At 41.3% G+C, this 19,466-nt stretch overlaps 3 protein-coding genes across 4 annotated transcripts; all 3 read right to left on the bottom strand.

The window, feature by feature from the left end:
- Positions 1-872: 872 nt before the first annotated feature.
- katnal1 (katanin p60 subunit A-like 1) lies at positions 873-10,296 on the bottom strand. The gene is made up of 11 exons (XM_005935108.3): positions 10,164-10,296; positions 9,449-9,622; positions 8,676-8,836; positions 7,732-7,885; positions 7,485-7,609; positions 7,279-7,384; positions 4,798-4,956; positions 4,440-4,566; positions 4,085-4,219; positions 3,774-3,900; positions 873-2,415 (listed from the first exon to the last, which is right to left on the bottom strand). The coding sequence occupies exons 2-11, from the start codon at positions 9,608-9,610 to the stop codon at positions 2,217-2,219; spliced, it is 1,455 nt and encodes a 484-aa protein (XP_005935170.1). The 5' UTR covers positions 9,611-9,622; positions 10,164-10,296; the 3' UTR covers positions 873-2,216.
- A 242-nt stretch (positions 10,297-10,538) lies between these two features.
- Positions 10,539-13,515, bottom strand: zgc:101559 (Ras-related protein Rab-33B-like). Of its 2 annotated transcripts, none has more exons than XM_005935111.3 (2): positions 13,201-13,515; positions 10,539-12,021 (listed from the first exon to the last, which is right to left on the bottom strand). In XM_005935111.3, exons 1-2 carry the CDS (start codon positions 13,456-13,458, stop codon positions 11,581-11,583), a joined length of 699 nt encoding a protein of 232 aa, XP_005935173.1. In that variant the 5' UTR covers positions 13,459-13,515; the 3' UTR covers positions 10,539-11,580. The 2 variants fall into 2 exon arrangements, with proteins under 2 accessions (XP_005935173.1, XP_005935172.1); XM_005935110.3 differs by having other exon boundaries at positions 10,539-12,027; positions 13,201-13,512.
- Positions 13,516-14,573: 1,058 nt separating this feature from the next.
- On the bottom strand, positions 14,574-18,832 carry kbtbd7 (kelch repeat and BTB (POZ) domain containing 7). Its single transcript, XM_005935112.3, has one exon. The coding sequence runs from the start codon at positions 18,358-18,360 to the stop codon at positions 16,489-16,491; it is 1,872 nt and encodes a 623-aa protein (XP_005935174.1). The 5' UTR covers positions 18,361-18,832; the 3' UTR covers positions 14,574-16,488.
- Between the last annotated feature and the right edge of the window lie 634 nt (positions 18,833-19,466).

The following is a 19,466-nucleotide window of genomic DNA, read 5'->3' as shown; positions in this document are numbered from 1 at the left end:
GGCTGATGTACCATCTCTAACCCAATACACAGACTAATCTACACTTTGCTGCATTAACATCACACCTGCTGTCATGCCTTTTTAACCTGCACAGGAGCTTTACAGAGTTTTCCAAAGACACCTCAACTTTTGGGATTCTAAATTAAATAGCACGTTTGAGCGCTCAATAGAAACCTGGATCGATGTCTAAATTATTCAGCAGCAGAAACAACGCTCCTGCTGTCAAGAACCTACAGTTTTGTCACGTGCCAGTTCATGTAACACGTTAAATGTTTTTAAAAAAATGTTTTTATGCCACGCGGATGGATCTGTTTGACATGCAAGCACGGTAACTATTACACCATCTACAGATGCTTTATTCATGCTGGGTTACAGCTCATTAAAGTTCATTCTTGGCTCAAATGCCAACAGATTCATCTCTGTTCAGCCAATAGTGTGATGCAGCTTTTTCTGGAGAAAGAAAACGTAAGAGGACTTTCTTTCTTTTTTTTTGTGACTAGCAGCAGCATTTCCAAGAATAGCCGGTATAGAATTACATATAAAAACAAAAAGGAAAATATAAACATACCATCTGCACTCAAAAAAAAATTATGTTTTTTCCCCATGTAATTTTGTTATACAAGTACAGTATAAAACATGACATTAACTTGAAATTGGTCAAATGGAATTTACTTGCTTGGTATCTATTTGGTTCATACAAAGCATATTTTCCTTAATGATTAAATATTTGAATTAATAAACTTAAAAAAAACCCCAAACATTTCAAATGTCAAATAATTGCTTCATGTTTGCCTTTTTTGAGTGTCCCTTCTATTCTACAAGACATAACCTCTCAAAGTTTAAGTGTTTACATTAAAAACAGAAGTCAAGGATTTTTGGTGAGGTAAGTATTTTCTTTAATTTAACTAAAAACAAACAAATAAACAAACAGAAAAAATAATTCACGGTTCCAGTGGTCATGTCCTCTTTTCAAAAGTATGACTACATATGCTTTTCTCATTGAAACATAACATTAATTAAAAACAGATAATAAAACCAACAACACAACATAAAACTTAACAGAACAGACAATCACTCAGTCAAAAGACACAAAGATATTGCGCCGTGTGCCAGTGCAACACTTTATTCTAAACCTACCACAATATTGAGGTTCAGTTCAAGTTTGTTCAGTCAGCAATAAATACATGAGCTCCTCAAGAAGTTTTTTATGACACGGGGGCCTCGTGCAAGAACAGATTTGTCCCTAAGTGACAGATTTAAGAGAACTTCTCACATTCTGAAATGAAATTCATGAGAGGTCCACTCGTGCACTTTATATAGAGAAAAACTGAATCTTCTTTTTTGTTAATTTGAAAGACATTTTCTTTAATGTTGCCTGCTGTGCTGCAGTAATTTCACCAATATTTCTGTAAGACGGTGACCTATTTGCAAGTCACTGTCCGGGTGCAACGTGTGTCTGATAGGATATCTAACTTGTTTAGCTGTTTTCACACCTTGAATTATTCTAGACATTACTTCACAGAGGCGCATGTGATCGGAGTCAGTTTTAACCTGCCAGCTCAAGCCTGTGTGAAATCAGCCCGCACTAATGTGAGAATAGCGCAGCTAAATGTTCGTCTGGTGTATTCACACATTTTGTGTCTTGCCTCCTGCCTTATTCAGATGGCCCCCTCACCTACAGCAAATCTGACTGGAAACTGTTTCCTGCTGTGTGCCACATGTAGGAAAGAACAACTTTGGATAATTTTCAGATCTAATTCCCTCGACTTTTTCCAGGGAGTCTTGTGTGAAAACAGCTGTACACTGTTTCAAACTGTGTTCTTAGATGCTGGACTTGAAAGCTCTGCAGTGTAAAACTGTTCTTGCATGAGGTCTCGTGTATAAAACCTTATGCACATTCCCTGTGTGTATTAAGCTGGTAGTTTACATAAAAGTTCCCAGTGTGAGAGGTTTACCCAGCCTTCATCGGGTCACCTGAGTGGGCTGGATGACTGACATCTCTACAAACACAGTTCTGGACAGCAAGTGAAATTGCAGGGGTGAAGCCACCTTTTTCATGTTCCCTAAAAGGCACCAGTCTTTCTGATCCCTGATGTGCTGACTTGTTGAAATACAAGCGCTCACTCCACTGCTGCTTTTCAAGGCCTTTAATATTTTCAAAGCTATCAGTCCTCCTCTCACGGTTTTCGCCCCTCTGGCTCTAATCACCACGATCTCTATACTGACCCGAACTCAGCCATCCAGGCTTCGTATTTTTCCAGGTCTGCAGCAGAAACAGACTTTGAGATCTTCTTGAGTGTCAGTGTGAAGTCCTCCATGGTCACGGGCATCTGCAGCTCTTCTTTGGACAGAGCTCGGATCTCCTCGGGGCTCAGGCCTTGGATTCGACGACGCATCGCCATCATGGAGGCGTCCCTGACGTATGTGTAAAGAAACAAGCAGGGAGTGGACAGAGGCAGACAGAAGACAGTTACTCTTGGCACGCCAAACATAATTGCACTGTTTTAAATTACACATTTGCTGTGTTTTAGCCCTGTCAGAAAGGATTGTGCCTGAGCTTGATGAAATCCCGCAGGCTACGCTGTATGTTGGACAATGAGCATGCATCCAAGGTCAATGAAACAATGTGAGGGAGAGATGAGCAGAGACAGCTTTGGATGCATGAAATGCCTGCCATTCCTGGCAGTGCTACAGCAGAAAGGATCCCCACATCAAGGACAGGACAGTGAGGATAAAAGTCTTACACTAAAAAAACTGCTATACTGCACTACAATCAAAACAGTGCTGCGTGTTTGAAGAGACAGAGCTGATAAAAACACAACAGGGACGACGTGACCTCATGATCTGACAGTCAAATTATCATTATCGTGTGTGCAGTTACTCTTTGCATAATTTGCTTATTTAGCAAGTAATAACAGAGTTATACATTTAGGTAGAGATGAAGCAAATTACTAGCAGCCTGTGTTCCTGAGTTGATTGGTATTTATATGGAAAGGTACTAAAAGAAGGCATTGCAGTTATGAATTAGATAAAATTATTTTTTCTCAGGGCCAGATTAAAGTACCACAGTGATTCAAAAATCAGTGATTCAAAAATTGGAGGTTTACTAAAAAGACAACGATTTGTAACTTAAACTTAGTCTACATGCAGGTGCAGGCCACAAAACATGACAAAGCAATAGGTGGCGATATAACCCTAACTGTCCACCACTGACCAAGAAGAAGAGACATAAAGGCCCACACCTTTCAAATTGCAAGGTAAAATCCCTACCCCGGAAGGAGTTTTTCCAAAAGCTCTGTAAGGTTGAGGCTGCTGAGCACGAAAACTGCTTTGTGGCAGTACTTGTGAAAAACAAAGAGGAAAAAGCCTGAGCTTCCAGTGTGCTAGCAGGACGATCACTGAGGAAGCAGCACCACTCTTGCTTCAGGCTTTTAAAAAAGATAAATTGCACAGCAGCATTCGTAAGCCACTCTGGATAAAGTGAATTAGGAGAATATAAAATCAGTCAAAGTCTAGTTTTACACAGCACTCGCAAATTGGGAACTCTGCTAAAGACCCAGAGCCAATCAGAAGTTTTTAGCTCCACAGCAACAGTTTGCCATCTCACCACATATTACATGATACCCCAACAGTAACGTGCAGTGATAACAATCTTTTAATAGTTTAGGTACGAGCATATTGAAACAAAGAACACAAAGCAGCATTTGCTTTACTGTGTTCTGTATATAAAACATGAAACATAAACTGATAATCAGTTTCTAAACCATACACACCTGCAGACGTTGGTGATGTCTGCTCCAGAGTAGCCCTCGATCTTCTCAGCAATGAGGTCCAGATTTACGTCTGTAGCCAAATCCACCTCTCTCAGGTTGATCCTTAGAAGCTCGACACGACCAACAGCTACATCCAAATACACACAAAAATTGTTTTAATTTAAAGGCAATGCATCTGAAAACCAGTTAAGGAGAAATGGGAATGAAAAGCATTAGAGAGGCACATAAAACAATGATTAGAAGTCCACGGTGTTACAAAGTCATCAGGCATATTAGTTTCTGTGCCGTCAGTCTGTGCCTGGTGAGGTCACCTGAGGGCAGAGGGATGTAGATCCGCTTTTCCAGCCGTCGTCGCAAAGCTTCATCAATGTCCCAAGGGAAGTTTGTGGCAGCCAGGACCATCACCATCTTAGAGGGGTCGTCACCCTCCAGGGCTCCCCCAACACCTGCTCGCAAAAAACAACAAAACAAAATTTTCAGCTTGTTTACGCAACACATTCAGTTTCAAAGTATCTCAAAAAGTCATTTAGCTGTAATGAGGCGCCAAAGGGACAAATGCATTATGACACCTGTCCCGTTTGCTTCTAATTCAAATTTTTGCAATATCCTTGATTAACTGTAACAGCAAGCTGCGCACAGCTTCACCCATTTCTCTAATCCACTAACCATCCATCTGAATAAGAAGTTCAGATTTGACCCTGCGGCTGGCTTCGTGTTCATCAGATGTTCCTCTCCTGCCACAGATGGAGTCGATCTCGTCTATAAAGATGGTCGTTGGCGCATAAAATCGGGCCTGAGAAGGAAGAAGTTTCGCATTGTGAGTTTCCTTTCCGCTGCAGTGCACACACATGTAAATAGGAAGCAGCCGCATTCTTCTGTGCTGCTTTTATCCAAAGTGCTTCGTAATTTCACGTTGATTCACCCATTCAAAAAACATACACGCACACTCACAGGGAAGGAGATAAAATGGAAGGGTTCAGCATTTTGCCCATAGGCCCAAATGCTTATTTCCACACACGCTCACCATTTCAAACAGCAGACGGACAAGTTTTTCCGACTCGCCCCTGTATTTGGAGGTCAACGTGGAGGAGGACACGTTGAAGAAAGTGGTCCCACATTCTGTGGCCACGGCTTTGGCTAACATGGTTTTCCCCGTACCTGGAGGGCCGACCATTAATACACCCTAAAAAGCAAAATGTCACACAATCTTAAAACATTAGACAAGTAAACAAATGAACCCGCACACGCACACACAGAGAAAGGATCAGGCTGCAAACACAGAAGATCAGTATTCAGTTCACTACGACCATTAACAGTTGTTATATCAGTATGCGGCTCCCACATTCCTTTTAAGAACTTCCTGGGAAATAGACTTAATGGCTGCCTTGTCAAGACTCACATGAGAAGATCGATACCAAGTTAAACATTACGATAGTTGAGCACACAGGAGATTTGGGGGGGAGGGGGCTAGCTCAGTCCAGATGTTAAAAAAAAGAAAAGAAAAAAATCCATTTACCAGCACCTCTAAAGCTCGCTCCTGTGAGAATAGGATATTAGTCTGAATGTGAATGGATTGCCTTCCCGTAGACTGTAATCCCTGTTTGAGACTGGATAATTGCATGTTATTTAAAAGCCTGTGATATTAAACAAAAGTGTCAAACCCTGATTTAAATCTCCTCTATAACCATTTTTTAATATCGCTGCCACTCCGCCGTCTAACACTTCTATATCTGCTTGGCGCCTTTTGCTACGGAGATTACAGAAACCACAAAAGGAAGCACAGCTGACATAATCCATTTCATTTTAAAGAAATTTTATTTTTATGCCTCAGTCAATTTAGGCTAGTGTGTCTTATGCTGACTGCAGGACTGAGTCGAGCGACTCGGAATATAAAACAGTGCTGCGGTGGGTATTGATCAGAATCTCAGCAGGAGCAGATGGGAGCGTATGTGCACCTGCATTAGGAGTAGAAACACTCAGACGTGCTGCAGAGCACAGAACAAAACGGAACTGCGTAGACCTAAATGTGCGTGCTAACAAAACACATACCTCCACTCACCTGTGTGCTGAGAAAACAACCATTAACCTGTTTTCCTCTGCAACTGACTTATCGCTCTTTAATTTTACTTCACCTTCAGTGATTAAAAAAAGAAAAAGAAAGACTATCCATCTATTTAAAGTTAGTGAAGAATTTTAATTATGCATGCCTATATAAGCCAAATGAAAAGCATTGTGCTGCTATAACTCCCCCCATAAAGTATTAACCCTCACATGGTTGGGCCTCAGGGGAAGCAGTCTCACATGATGAAAGTTTAAACGAGGCTGATGCAGAAGAAGCCTCCCATCTCTGTGGAGTCTGTGGAGACTTTGACTTTGTAAAAATATTTTAGTTGCCGCATTTTACTTGTGATCAGGCTACGTGATCAGCCAATCTCCGAAGCTTACCGCTCTTTCTGAATTTAGCCAACTGCATTCTGCAGTGTATTGGTAGATGTTACCTGTTTAGAGATAATATGAATGACATTACATATGCAAGTTGTTCCATTTTATCAAATGACATTTGCAGACTGGTTCTTATTCTTAAAATGTGTCTTCATCTTCCTCATCAGTCATTTATTTGAGGCAGAAGTTATCACAAATGAAAACTATTTAATTATTTAATGGTTTTTTGTGATGTTTCTCAAGCTCTCTGTGTTAGCGTGCTCTCGTTCTCCACTCGCTGAACCTCGACTTACTGGAAATTTGCATGCATGAACGCAAGACAGAAATATAAAGGAAGGCGTCACTTTCTGATTCTGAACAGGCACGACTTGTTTAACATTTACTGTTAATGTTACTGTTAGGCGAGCCAAAATATTATTATTTATTGTCTTTATTTAAAATAAGCACATGTTGACTGTGAACGACGTCAACGTGATTTTATGCTGTATTTACTTGGAACTGTTAAGTTGTTGGTGGAATCTTTTATCCCACGGCAGAGTTGTTAACGTTAGAAGAGAAATGATAAGTTTGACATTTTAATTAGTCAACTGAGAGAGAGAAATGTGCTGCATGAGGCCAAATCTCACAGGATCAGATACAATGAGACGATATTTTTTTAGGAAATTATACAGGAACGTTTGGAAACACGTGGACAGAAAGGAGCAAGATAAAACAAAAGTCTACAGAACCGAACTGAGGCTGACTTGAGTTGACAGTGATAGTGTCAACAGAAATGGCGCACTTGAATAAAGTACTAGATTTAGTGTGAAGCTAACTAGTCTTGATGTAGAAGTTGGTGTTGACCTTAACGCTCAAACTTTGATGTAGCTGGTGCAACATGCTGCAAGATACTCAAAATGGTAGGTGTGCTACTGAACAAAGTGAGTATCTCACAGCTGAAAAACATCTTTATATACTTCTGCAATTACTCGCTCATTTTTTAAAACCCCCAGTAAGGAACTAGATAAAGTTTGCATGTAGAGAATATGTGAAAAATCACAGGTGTGTGTGTATGTGTGTGTACCTTCCAAGGGCGGCGAATGCCCTTAAAGAAATCAGGCATCCACATCGGCAACACCACTGCTTCTCTCAAGAGCTTCTTAGCATCTTCCAAATCAGCAATGTCATTCCTGCAGTTTACCAAAGTAATTAGCCAGCAGCACTGTTGAAATGTGTCCTCGTTGCAGAACCTTAGAAGTATTATATAAGTATCAGAGGATACTTCCATACCAGTGCACGTTAGGGTTACGGGACACAATATCTCTCTCCAGCGAATCCACTAGGTCACTGTCATATCCTGTGCCATCAAACTTCTTATGCCCTTCATCCCCCGGCACATCTCCCCCTTTCTTTCCCTGATGGAGACAAAAAGGTGGAAAAGAAACAGAACAAAAACCTGATGTGTTTGGAGCACAGACTTACTCATTTCCTATTTATCAATATGTTCACTAAACCATGACACAGCTGGAGTCTGAACCTTATCATCTTTGCATTTTGTGAATCCCGGCCGGTCTGCTTTAGCATTGGCCTGAGCACGGCCTCCCGGCCCTGCCCCTCGATGCTGCAGGCCAGGGGACTCTTTCCTCTGCTGCTTCACTCCACTGTTGGGCCGCTTTATTGGAACAGGATTCCTACAGAGACACACGCGCAGGAATATACTAATGGATAATAGTGTGATAATAATAGGACACACCTACATAGAGAGCCATCAACCACAGGTTCCCATCGGTTTACCAAAAGTTCCTTTAGAGCATTAGTTATAAACGAGCTCTGCTACTTTTCTGCAGAGGCACATTGTGCTTGTAGAGATGAAAGTGATTATGCAAAATATGTCTCTTTGTACTTTAAAGAGCGCTTCCTTATGGAGATGTTGTGTTCCACAGAGTTTCTGGGTAGCATCAGTAACAATCATCTCTGTCAAAACTGATGTACAGTAAGTTAAATACAGATATAGTTTGTCACTAAGAAAGCATTTGTAATCTGCAGTTAAAGGGGAAAAAGTCCATATTTTGTGTTTTTGTTGTTTTAAACTCAACATGAAAAGAACAAAAGAGAGAACAGACAAAAAGATAGCAGTCTGCAAGAATCTTTCTAAGCTTTCCTGGTATTATATGTATTATATATATATATTATATATATTAATGGACTCAGAATAATACAATTTTTCCTCCAGAATTTAGGAAGTGAGGCTAAGACACTGCACTGAGCATTTAGTTTAATAATGGGTGAGATTGGAGAATAGTTTAAAACAAAATTATAACCCAAACCTTTTTAGATCACAGTGTGACATGCTTACTATAACGCTAAATATGTTTGCTGGCTCACATTTTCAAAACTTCACTTATTTATTTTAACTGACCGCAGGAAAAGAAGAAAAAAAATCCATGAAGCTAAAAACGTAGCGCCAACACATCCACACACCTGTGCTCTGCAGGGATGGGAGGGGGCCACACAGCTGGATCTTCTAGTCTCTCCTCTGGCTGCAGGGCTTGGATGTCAGTCGGCTTCTCTAACTTAAAGCTCTCCAGCGTTGCCATGATACTTTTCACTTGCTCGTACTCCTCAGTCAGTTCCTTACTAAGCTGGAAACAAAGGGAAGAGGTGCACTGCATCACTGACCATCCAGCTGAAAATACAGCAGCTGAACTAACAAAAACATACAAAAAAAACCAAAAACGAAACAATGCACAATGTTAGGCCAAAAAAAACAAAACAAAAAAAAACTCCTTCATGAAGCAGGGCGTAAAACACAATATACACACACACACACACACACACACACACACGCCATATATATATATATATATATATATATATCACACAAGTGTGTGTGTGTGTGTGTGTGTGTGTGTGTGTGTGTGTGTGTGTGTGTGTGAACAATTTGGGTAGTTAGTTTTAAATTCAGGATTCTTTGACTGCCATGCTTCTCTCTTACAATGTCTCTGCATTTACACCAGCAACATTACAGAATGCTTTTACATGTGTTTTGTCCACCAGAGACGACCAAGCTAATAGATCGGAACAAACATGAGAAATTACACAAATGAAAACTTTCTTAAAATAATGCACCTTAAACAAAACAAACAAAAAAAACAGCCTTTGACATTAAAGGAAAGCTTTTCATCCAGGATTAAGTCCTACGTACAGTTGAACTGAAGTCTCAGGTTCAGTAACTAATATACCAGGGGACTCACCTGTTGCCATCTGACTATAAGTGCAGGGTCTCTGAGGGACTGACAGTGCTTGTGGATCTGTTGAATGACGCCCTGGTAGTACACAATGGAGGAGTCATAGTTCCCAAGCAAGGCGTACTCACGGCCCTTCTTGGCGTTGTCACATACTTCTGCAAGATTCATGCTTTATAACAGCTACATGGAAAAAAGAAACAAGCAATTGCATGACCTGATTAGTGAAACAGTAAGAGTTCAAAGGTTAATGCTAGTTCAGTGTTTCAATCTAAAGCCTCCACATTTTCTTCCTTTTATTAATATTATTATTATTAAGTGTCCTCATTATAACCGAATCTCATAACAAGATGGGGCAGCTCCTTGAATGTCGGCTGCCCATCAGATAACTCAGAAACGGCTACACCCGGTAAAGCACGTTAGTTAAGCTAGCTGATGTCGGTTTTGAATGAACACATTTGCCCGAGGCGCTTTACCTGATCACTAAATGAAACCTCTGTTCAAATCAGCTTCTTTTTTAACACACCCTGTAATATTACCGGCGTTAGCCCTTTGCTAGCTTGCTACTAGGCCACAGACGAGAAAACAAAACGAATCCTGTGCCAATAACCCAAACGGTACTTAATCCTCCCAGCTTGCGTTCAAATTTCCCGTAGACAAAAACACTCACGACGAGCTAAATTAAATTTTAATTGCGTGTTCACAGAAAAAAAAAATCTCATACCTGTATGAAAAGCCCTCGCTTGTATGTTTTTAATCAGATGTCCAGCATTGAGGACAGTGTTACCATGGCCGCGGAGAGACGCCGCGCGAGGAATACAAACAGCTTTTGCCGTGCTGCTTTCACGGATTTGCTGCAGGCTGGTAAATGTCACACCCTAGACGTCGCCGATGAAAGCAACTCGGCTGCCGACCTGTGATCGCTGCTTATATATTAACACTAATAACGCAGTGAAAAATCTAACCTAGTAAGGCCTAAATTGTTATATGTATTCTATGTATAACTACAAAATTAGCTACAAGTGAAGGATTTGCCATTTTACATGTTTTCGCTAATTTATCAAGAGCTATGTCGTGCACAAGTCTGCCACTGGTCGCCGCTAACGTGTCAAATATTGCAAGATATCGTCTTTAATTTCACTACAAAGCTTGTAGCTGTAGTTTTGGAACTTTTAATCATGTAACACGATCCTTTTCAGGTGATTAAGTGAGACTTTTTTTTTCCTTAGCAGAAATTAAAGTGGATCTAGATTGTCTACAGGTCATGAATTAAAATGAAAAATAATTGCTGTGGAGCAATAACTGACAGAGAAGTGACATTACACTTCAAACAACACCAGAAACATTCAGAAAAGATGACACTGAAACAACCACTTTTATTGATTTGCATCTGTACAGTGTATTATTATTATTGTATACATGCAACAAATGAAACAGTCAGCTGTGGTGTTTTTCCTCAGATCCACTGAGTTTCTTTTTCGGCATGCTTTTCAAGTGAACTATGTGGAGCAGCTATATTTTATCCCTTGTGTTCTTGAGCTTTCTTTCCAGACAGCTCTCCATGTGCATGAGCTGACACAAATACATTCAATAACAGCACCAAGTCTCACACTGCACTTTTAAGAACTAAAATATCACTTCAATTGCAATTGCACAATTGCAGTGTTCGTCACAGTATCAGCATATCCTATTGGTCCCTTTACACACACACAAAAAAAAAAATCAAATTTTCTCTTCATTAAGTTTGTCTTTTAATTGCATTGAGAGCTGCAGATACATTGTAGTGCAGTAATGCTGCTGCATATCATTTATGATCATGCATCCACTAAAGTGCGCTCTGCAATATTCAGTTTGCAGACTCGGCGATCGAAGTGCAGTTTGGGCTACAAATACTCGGCATACCTCCATATGCATTCATGCATTTTACGGACTTGTTTATTTAATTTAGCTGTGCCTCATACCAGGCAGGGAAAATTGTAAAATCTTACCAAGCTTCTATCATTTCTAGCTAACTGATTTGAGAGTGCTTTGTAAATTTTAAGCCTCGTGTTGTTGAAATCTGCTTTTCTCAGCACACTCCTGAAGGACTGCCATTATAGTATTAAATAATCCAAGTACATCCATGGAGGATGTTGGTGACCTCAGCATTGACAAGTTGCTGCTTCCCGCTCTCTCTGGTTCCACATTTGCCTCAAATTGCTCTCACTGGGTTGCTTTAGTCTCAGGGGTTTGTGGCTCTTCAGTCTGTAAGCTAAAGTCAGAAAGATAGCATCCACGTTTTCCTTTTCAGATGGGTCCTTGGCTGAAGTCTCAAACAGCGGGAAGTTGTAGCTGTCAGCGAGACACTGTGCGGCTGATGTGGGAACCTCCCGGCGGTCCCTCAGGTCACACTTGTTTCCTACCATGATGCGGGGCACAAGGGGCCCCACGGAGTGCCGGCTACACTCCTGAATCCACTCGGGGATGCTCTCGAAGGAAGAAAGGCTGGTCACATCGTACACAAAGATGACAGCGTGGACGCTGCGGTAGTAGTGCTCCACCATGCTCTTCCTGAAGCGCTCCTGACCTGCTGTGTCCCAAATCTGTAACTAGCACAGCAGAAAAAAATGATGCCACAGAGTCCTATTTAAAGCATATGGCCAGTGTTATTTTATATTTGTGCTTTTGCCAGCCAGTTCAATAGGAGGCAGCAAAGTGTCATTCCAGCTTCCCTATTTTGTTTATGCTGCTCAGCTCCAACCTTCAACGTTTGTTCTTACTAAGAAGTGCTTACATATGCTTTATGTGTGTGTGTGTAAATATACATCTCTATTTCTGCAGAGTTAAATACTTTTTTTCTTAATGATTCAGCATGATGCATCTTGATTTTTTTTTCAAAACAAAGTTTTAGCAGCTTCAGGGAAACAATGGAAGGATACTGCACAGCAGAATAAGCCATACATTATCACCACAGACTCAAAAAACTGCTGGATTTTTGCACTTGCTCAAACAAATGTTGGTTAAGTTAGGATAGTTAGGGCATTTTTGCAGCAGACACTTGGGCATCTTACAGAAGGAGAACCTGAAGTTTAAATTATTAAACCAGAGATGGCTGAATTCCTTTTATTGGCAATCGGTTAATGTGCATCCTGGCTCACTGCCTTTTACTCACTCACTGTCATGGTTTACTGAAACACCGACAGACAGAGCTAACATTAGTGTCATTATCATAGACTGCATGTTCCCACTGTGATGAGTCAAATTGTCTGCTGTGGAAAGTGCTCCAAAATAGACCTTTTTTGACAGCACCTCCAAAAAATGGGTTTAAATTTGCGGGAAAAACTATTAAAAATCTACTTGGGTGACCTGTTATTGTGTTGCATCTGGATCACTTCATCAGACTGGGGCATGATCTGTTTCACTTTGACTGGAAGCTCGTAAAAAGGGGGGAAATCTCCAGGCAAATGAGGACTATAAGCAGGCATAGAATGAAAATAAACACTTATATGTGGAAGAACAGAAATGACTATGAACTGGCTTTACACCAAGTTTCGTTATTCCCTTTCTTGTGAACAATGACAATGGCCTCATAGGGGTGACAAAGCCTTCATTTTAACAACTGGTCAAAGTAAGCTCCATCACATGCCTACAGGCTGAAAACAGTCTCCAGGTCAGGCTCTGTGAGCTGACCTATAAACCTAACATAGCCAAAAAACAAACAAACAGTGAACGTTCACAGGTATCTGCCGTGTGTGCCTTTCTTGAAATGTAGGACTTCTCACCTTGATACTCTCTCCGTCCAGCTCCAGCGTCCTCTCTCTGAAATCGACCCCGATAGTTGCCTCAGGGTTTTTCAGGAAAGTGCCCCCGCAGAACCGGTAGGTCAAACACGTCTTCCCCACATTTGAGTCTCCTATTACTATTATCTTGAAAATCCGAGCGTGTGTAGTGTCGTATTCGTGGTGAGAGGAGAGCTCCAGGGAATCGTTTCGACTGAAAATTGTGTCAAATTCCTCCCCAGGTTTGTTTTCTATTGCCATTGCTCATCTTCTCGCGGTCTGGACGGCGCTACAGCTCTGAAATATCGCGAGACTCCAAAGGAGAGTACCTTTGAACCTATGTACTTAAATGTAGCTGTAGGCTACGTGCAGAATACAAGCAATTCATCAAATTCTTGTGTTATTTAGCTGTACACATTATTCTGTAGAGATCCGATAGAGAACTTGCTAGAGGAAAAGAACAATTAAAAAAATGTAACGTGGAATATGGTTAGAGATTATTTTCCCCTTTCCTTTCTTTTCAATTATGGGGGGGTGTATCCTATTTTGAATTGAATAAGTGGTAAAATAAAAATAAAAAAATAGACGAATTCAAGTCTGAAAGTCAGTATTTCAGATACTTTCCAATAAAAATCTGATGGTGCTTTACTGCAGTCATAATTACTTTCATGAGTTTTGACTAGACCCCCAACACCGCTGGCTGAAGTACAGCCCCAGTTTAGAGCCTCCACTGTGTTTTGGAGATGCATGTAGATGCTCACTGTCATACCTCTCTCCTGATCTCCTCTGTAAATATTTATGATGACTTGAGTGAAAAATGTCAAATTTGGATCCATCACTTCGCAAGACACAGATTTCCAGTCCAGGTTTTATGTCATTTGGCCATACACAAAAATGACAGCACAGTTGTGTCGATTTTTTTTTCTGTTTCCTCTCCTTGAGAATGACCTCATGGCAGCCAATCTCTCCAATCCCGATTTGCCTTCAAGGAACAGCAACAACCCACCCTCCGCTATTTCTTAGAAAAAACACTTACAAAAAAAAGACTAGAAAGTCTAACTGCTTGGAAAAAAGAAATGAGGGGTGGATCAAGACTTCAGCACAGTCAGTACAAAATATTTCAGAAAAGTTTTTTTAAATCTATAAATTTTTATTTTTAAAATCATGTATGCTATTATACTTATTTACATACAGACATATCACTCAACCACAAACACTTCAGTAGGTATCCTCCAAGAGCACAAATATATTAACCTCATACAAATTTGTACAACTTACAAAAAAGAAACAAAGAGAACATCTAACAATGGAAATCCATTAAACAGAGACAGTCTCAAATAAATACAAACATAAGATTTTTTATTTTTAAAAAAAAAAAAAATCATTCTGCTTTTCTGTAGCAATTCAATCAGTCAACACATCATGAATGTCTCATAAAAAAGAAAAAAGTATTACCAATAGTTTCATTAATGACACATTTTTCTATTAAAACTCAATCCTCCTAGAATTAGAACCATGTTTCTGTTTTGCACCATATTAAACTCACAATACTCACAAGACCACTCTTCAGAACCCTAACCTTCCAGTTTCACCATGCAGTGGCAATAAATACGACTTCTGTAAAACTCAGCACTACACACACTTGTAGCTCTGCAGCATACACTGATGTTTATTTGACACATTTACCAAAAACAGCTTTATAATCCACAGCCAAGCACTCCATCTACTTCAAGAAACTTCATTATTCATCAGAGAGACAGTCGGGACTCCACTATTTTAACAGTTTATTTTGTAAACCCAGCTCTGGAACCAGCAGCTCTATTTCTACCATGCCTTCGCTGCATGTCATTACCCACAGTTCCTCCCCCTTTACTCCCAAAACTGCTTGATAAAAACCCCTGACTAAGAGTCACTCATGATTATACTCTTCAGTGTTTTCAGAGGTGCTGACTCAACTTTATGGTCATTGTTTTTGTGTGATTCATTATTCTGCTGATGAGGATATGTAATATTTTATCTCCACCATTTATCTCAGTAAGTGCAAATAGCGTAGGGGTTGCTTGGCTGGGACAATGGCTTCTCTGCAGTCTTCTGGCAAGCAGATAAATCATCACACCCAAGCAATACTCAAAACCCCTCCCCCCCCAAAAAAACTGTTGCAAAACACACATTAAAAATAAAGTATAGATAAGAAAACACACACATACACTCTGTGATTTCAAACAAAATCATTTGTCACCAAAACATTGTGATCGCACTACATCTAAAAAGGAACCTCTGTCATCGCAAATGGACTAAACCTGAGAGAGTGTACAGTACATTGGCTCCTAGACTTCACGCAGCAGTTTTTGGAGCACCGCCCGTGTGTGTGTGATGTCGCTGTGTGCATCAACTACATAAAAAGGACCATAAATTTTAAAGCCCAGTTCATAACCAGTTCGTTCATAGTCATAAACAAGAGGCACTTGAGATGTCTGATATGACAAACACTCAAGCAATGATTTCACGCTGACCTTAAGCTTGCATGCTCATTTATTCACTCTAAAGAGAAAAGGCTTGCCCAAATAACTCTTCATGTAACATAATGTTAAAGTTTAACAGCGGCTCTCCACTCAGGAGTACTAGTGGGCACATTCGTAGAGCTTTAGGTTCTTCTGTAGCTCTCTGGTACAGCTTTGTCAAGCGACATCACTCGAATATCTCAGCTCGAGTTTGGCGTGGACAAATCTCTCACAGGCTCTACAAGCTAGGAGAGAAGGGCCTCAGGAAGCATGTGACGAAAGCATTACAGATGTGGCATCCATGTGAAACCTTTAGGTGTTGCACGCAAAAGACGCAAAGCACTACTGCTAATCCATCTTTTTTTTTTCCCCCCTTTTCTACTCCTTAAACTTTTGTTTCACTTGCACTTTCACTGACACTCTGTTTCCACATGGATCAAGTGTAGTCCCACAGATTCTCCGACATTTTTGAACCAGGAAAAGCAAGGTTGGAAGTAACAGTGTTAAGTGAAGGCTCAGTTCCAGCAATTATTGCAATTATTCCCAATTAGTAACCCCTGTATTTGCCCAGCAGAAATGCTGTGAAAGAGGCACAGTAAACATTTTCTCTGGTTTTATGCGTCCCAATATTAACATTAGTGATCAGACGTATGAAAATATTTTTTTTAAACAACCTGTGCTTCTCTTGACTGTTTTAACACTGAATAAATACTTCAATGCTCCCCGTTAGACAAAACCAACCTGTAAAAACCCAATAATTTAATTAATTTTGACACTGCAACACACTTCACTACCAGTTCTCATCAGAGAATGAGCTAGAGCTGCCAGAGTCTGAATCTGCATCTGTCAGCCCGTCAAAATCCCAGTCTGCACTGGAGCCACTGTCATCGTCCTCCTCTGTGGAGAAGCTGTGGGCAGAGCTAAGGCACGCTGGGTAAACACGCGTTGAAACACATACGGGCCCCAGCGTGGACACGTACACCGCCATGATATTCTTCCACGTGTCCCTGGCCGGGTCGTACTCGTGGATGAGGACTCTGTTCTTGTTGTGCTGCAGTAAAGTCTGAGTGAGGAGGAGCAGCTTGCCGTTGTGTTGGATCACCTGATAATTTAGAGCTCGGCTGTCGATGGGAATGTCGCCGAGCCTCTTCCACTCACCCCTAGTGGGGCTGTAGGCTTTCACCACAGGGATGTCGCACACACAGACGATCTGGTCCTGGAACACGCAGGCCTTGTGAAGCTTGTCTCGCCTCAGCGACCCACAGTGGCGCCAGCGGTTCCTCTTGGGATCGTAGCAAAGCATTCGCCTTTTGTTCACCACGTACAAGTGGTCGTGTAGGGCTACCACCTGCATTTTACCCAGAGAATGAGGCAGAGGAGCCACAAACGTCCACTGGTTCCTCTGGACGCTGTAACACTCCACCTCCTTCAGTCTGGCATCCGTCACAGGGTTTCTTCCTCCCAGAAGGTACACATGCCCGTTGAGGTAGCCCATTCCAGAATGTATTCTGCCCAGTGGCCTCTCTGCCAACTCCTGCCAGCTGTTGAGCACAGGGTTGTAAAGCCAGAAGTGTTTCGAGAGGTGGGACGCCAAGTACAAGTTGTTTTCAGGGGTGGCACAGGCGATTAAGGACTCCATGGTGGAGCGTTTGTAATCCTGACTGCTCAGATCCTCTAAAGGAGGGGCCATGAAGTACAGGTCCTCAGAGTATGGGTCGCAGCACATTATGTTGTCATTAGGTAGGCCAAAGAAGAGGATCATCTCTTTTGCGCTCACACCTATTCGGTGTTTTGGCACATCCAGAGTAGCAGACATGACACAGCCGTCCTCGGGGGACTTGTTAAAAAATGATGCCAGGTATTTCTCAATGAAAGGCCTTGCCATGAGGCTCTCCAAGTAACACTTGTCCTTCTCAGTGAACAAGTTCCAGCGGACACACTTTAGTGCTTGCAGCGCATCCTCTTTTTTCTGTGCTGCGTTCGCCTCGATCCACTGCAGAGCAGCCGAGCACACCTTCTTCTCACAATCCACATCCAGGGTGTCCAGAGACAGCAACTCCTTCAGCTGCTTCAGGTCCAGCTCGCAAAGATCCCCCCCATTACACACCAGGCCGAAGTTCCTGGCAATGAAAGCTTGCGCATTCTCCTTCAGCTCGGGGTTATCATAGGTGTCAGCAAATTTCAGTACCCCCACACAGTTAGACAAGTCCAGTCTCCTTGTCATGAAACTGGAGCAAGCTTTCCTGATGTACTCCAGCTGGAGCATGTTGGCCGCTGCATACAGCCTCTGCACGTTACTCTCCGTGATGGTCACCCTGCCCGTGTAGCAGTAATCGATGATGACGGACATAGACTCAGGATCGACCCCACGGATGACCACAGCTTCCTGCACGCTCTCGTTTAACCCACCGGTGAACATGCTTTTGAAGTAGGGGCTAGCAGCTGCCAGGACGTTGCGGCTGCAGAAGAAAAGTTGGTCGATGGCACCTCTGGTGGAGTTGCCGCTGTGCTCCAAAGACTCATCTTCGTACTCAACTCCGATAGTAACGTCCCCGAGCAGCCGGCAATCGTAAAGCAACTTCAACCCGTCCATCAAACCCCGAGCGTGATTGGCGTCCTCCAGCACCTCCGGACCACTGAAGCAACTCAGCGCCGAGGCCATTGTTGCAACTTAAGCGATTAGTTAGCTATTTCACGTCGGCCACTGTTTCAAAAAGCACCGTGTGATGCGGTAAACATGCTCGGTAACGCGAAGTTCCCCGAGCTCTGATAATGACACGTCCGTTTACACGTGAAAATCAAACATAAGCAGTGTGGATAAATGCAACAGCGACTTAACAGCTGAACGGTCGCCGGGATGTCTGAAATCCGGCAGCTGTCGGCCTGTAAATGAGCATAATGTCACGGTCAAAGTAGAAAAAGACCCGCACAACACTTCCAAGGAGCTGCTTTACCGATAACGTTCATTTTCACTAAATTCCTCCTCATTGCTGTTTTGAGTGTAGCAGCTGGCACAAACGTCAACACGGCCAGGATTTGAGCTACATATTCCGAGAAGAACTTCCACAATAAAGTACAGTTGTACGTATAGATATCGCGCGTTCTTTTAGTTCATCTTTTTAAGCAGTGCTATACACTCTGGGTGGGTTTTAATATTCTATTTTGACCACGAATCTCATTTTAAAATACGCAAATTAGTATTTTAAATAAAATTTAACAAATTTAAAAAATCTTATTTTGAAGGCTTCTTTGATTAACTTCCACACTGGCTCGTTGCGCACTCATACAACCTTGCTTAAAAAAGAGTGCCCTCTGATTGGTTTGTGCAACTGGGTCAACTGAATTTGATTGATTGGAACATAATATGGTTCCTCCCACTACTTTCCCCTTTGCTAAAGCGGATAATTCTGGAAATTAAACAATGGACCTCTATGTCTTGTGTGGTTACTTGTATTTTTATATAATTGTGTTATATATATATTTTTAGAAACTAATACTATTTTGTAATAATCTTAATATATCTATATTTCTTATATGTTTATTTGTATTTTTATGTAATTGTGTTATTTCATTTTTATATCATTACCATATCTTCAATTAATCCTTATGTATTATTTCTAATTGCTCAGTCCTTACTGCCTTTAAGCAAAATTATTAATGTAATCCTTTTACAGTCAAATTTTACATTTTGTCCTCAGATAATAATAAACTAACTAATAGAAGTTTAGTAAACTAAATTATAAAAATAGATAATAGATTATTAAGCTG

Source organism: Haplochromis burtoni, unplaced genomic scaffold (genome assembly GCF_018398535.1).
Source record: "Haplochromis burtoni strain Fernald_Lab_line unplaced genomic scaffold, NCSU_Asbu1 Contig_75, whole genome shotgun sequence".
In the NCBI taxonomy this organism is placed as follows: Eukaryota; Metazoa; Chordata; class Actinopteri; order Cichliformes; family Cichlidae; genus Haplochromis; species Haplochromis burtoni.
Note: the sequence above shows the minus strand (reverse complement) of the source record. Positions and strands in the feature narration are given on the sequence as shown.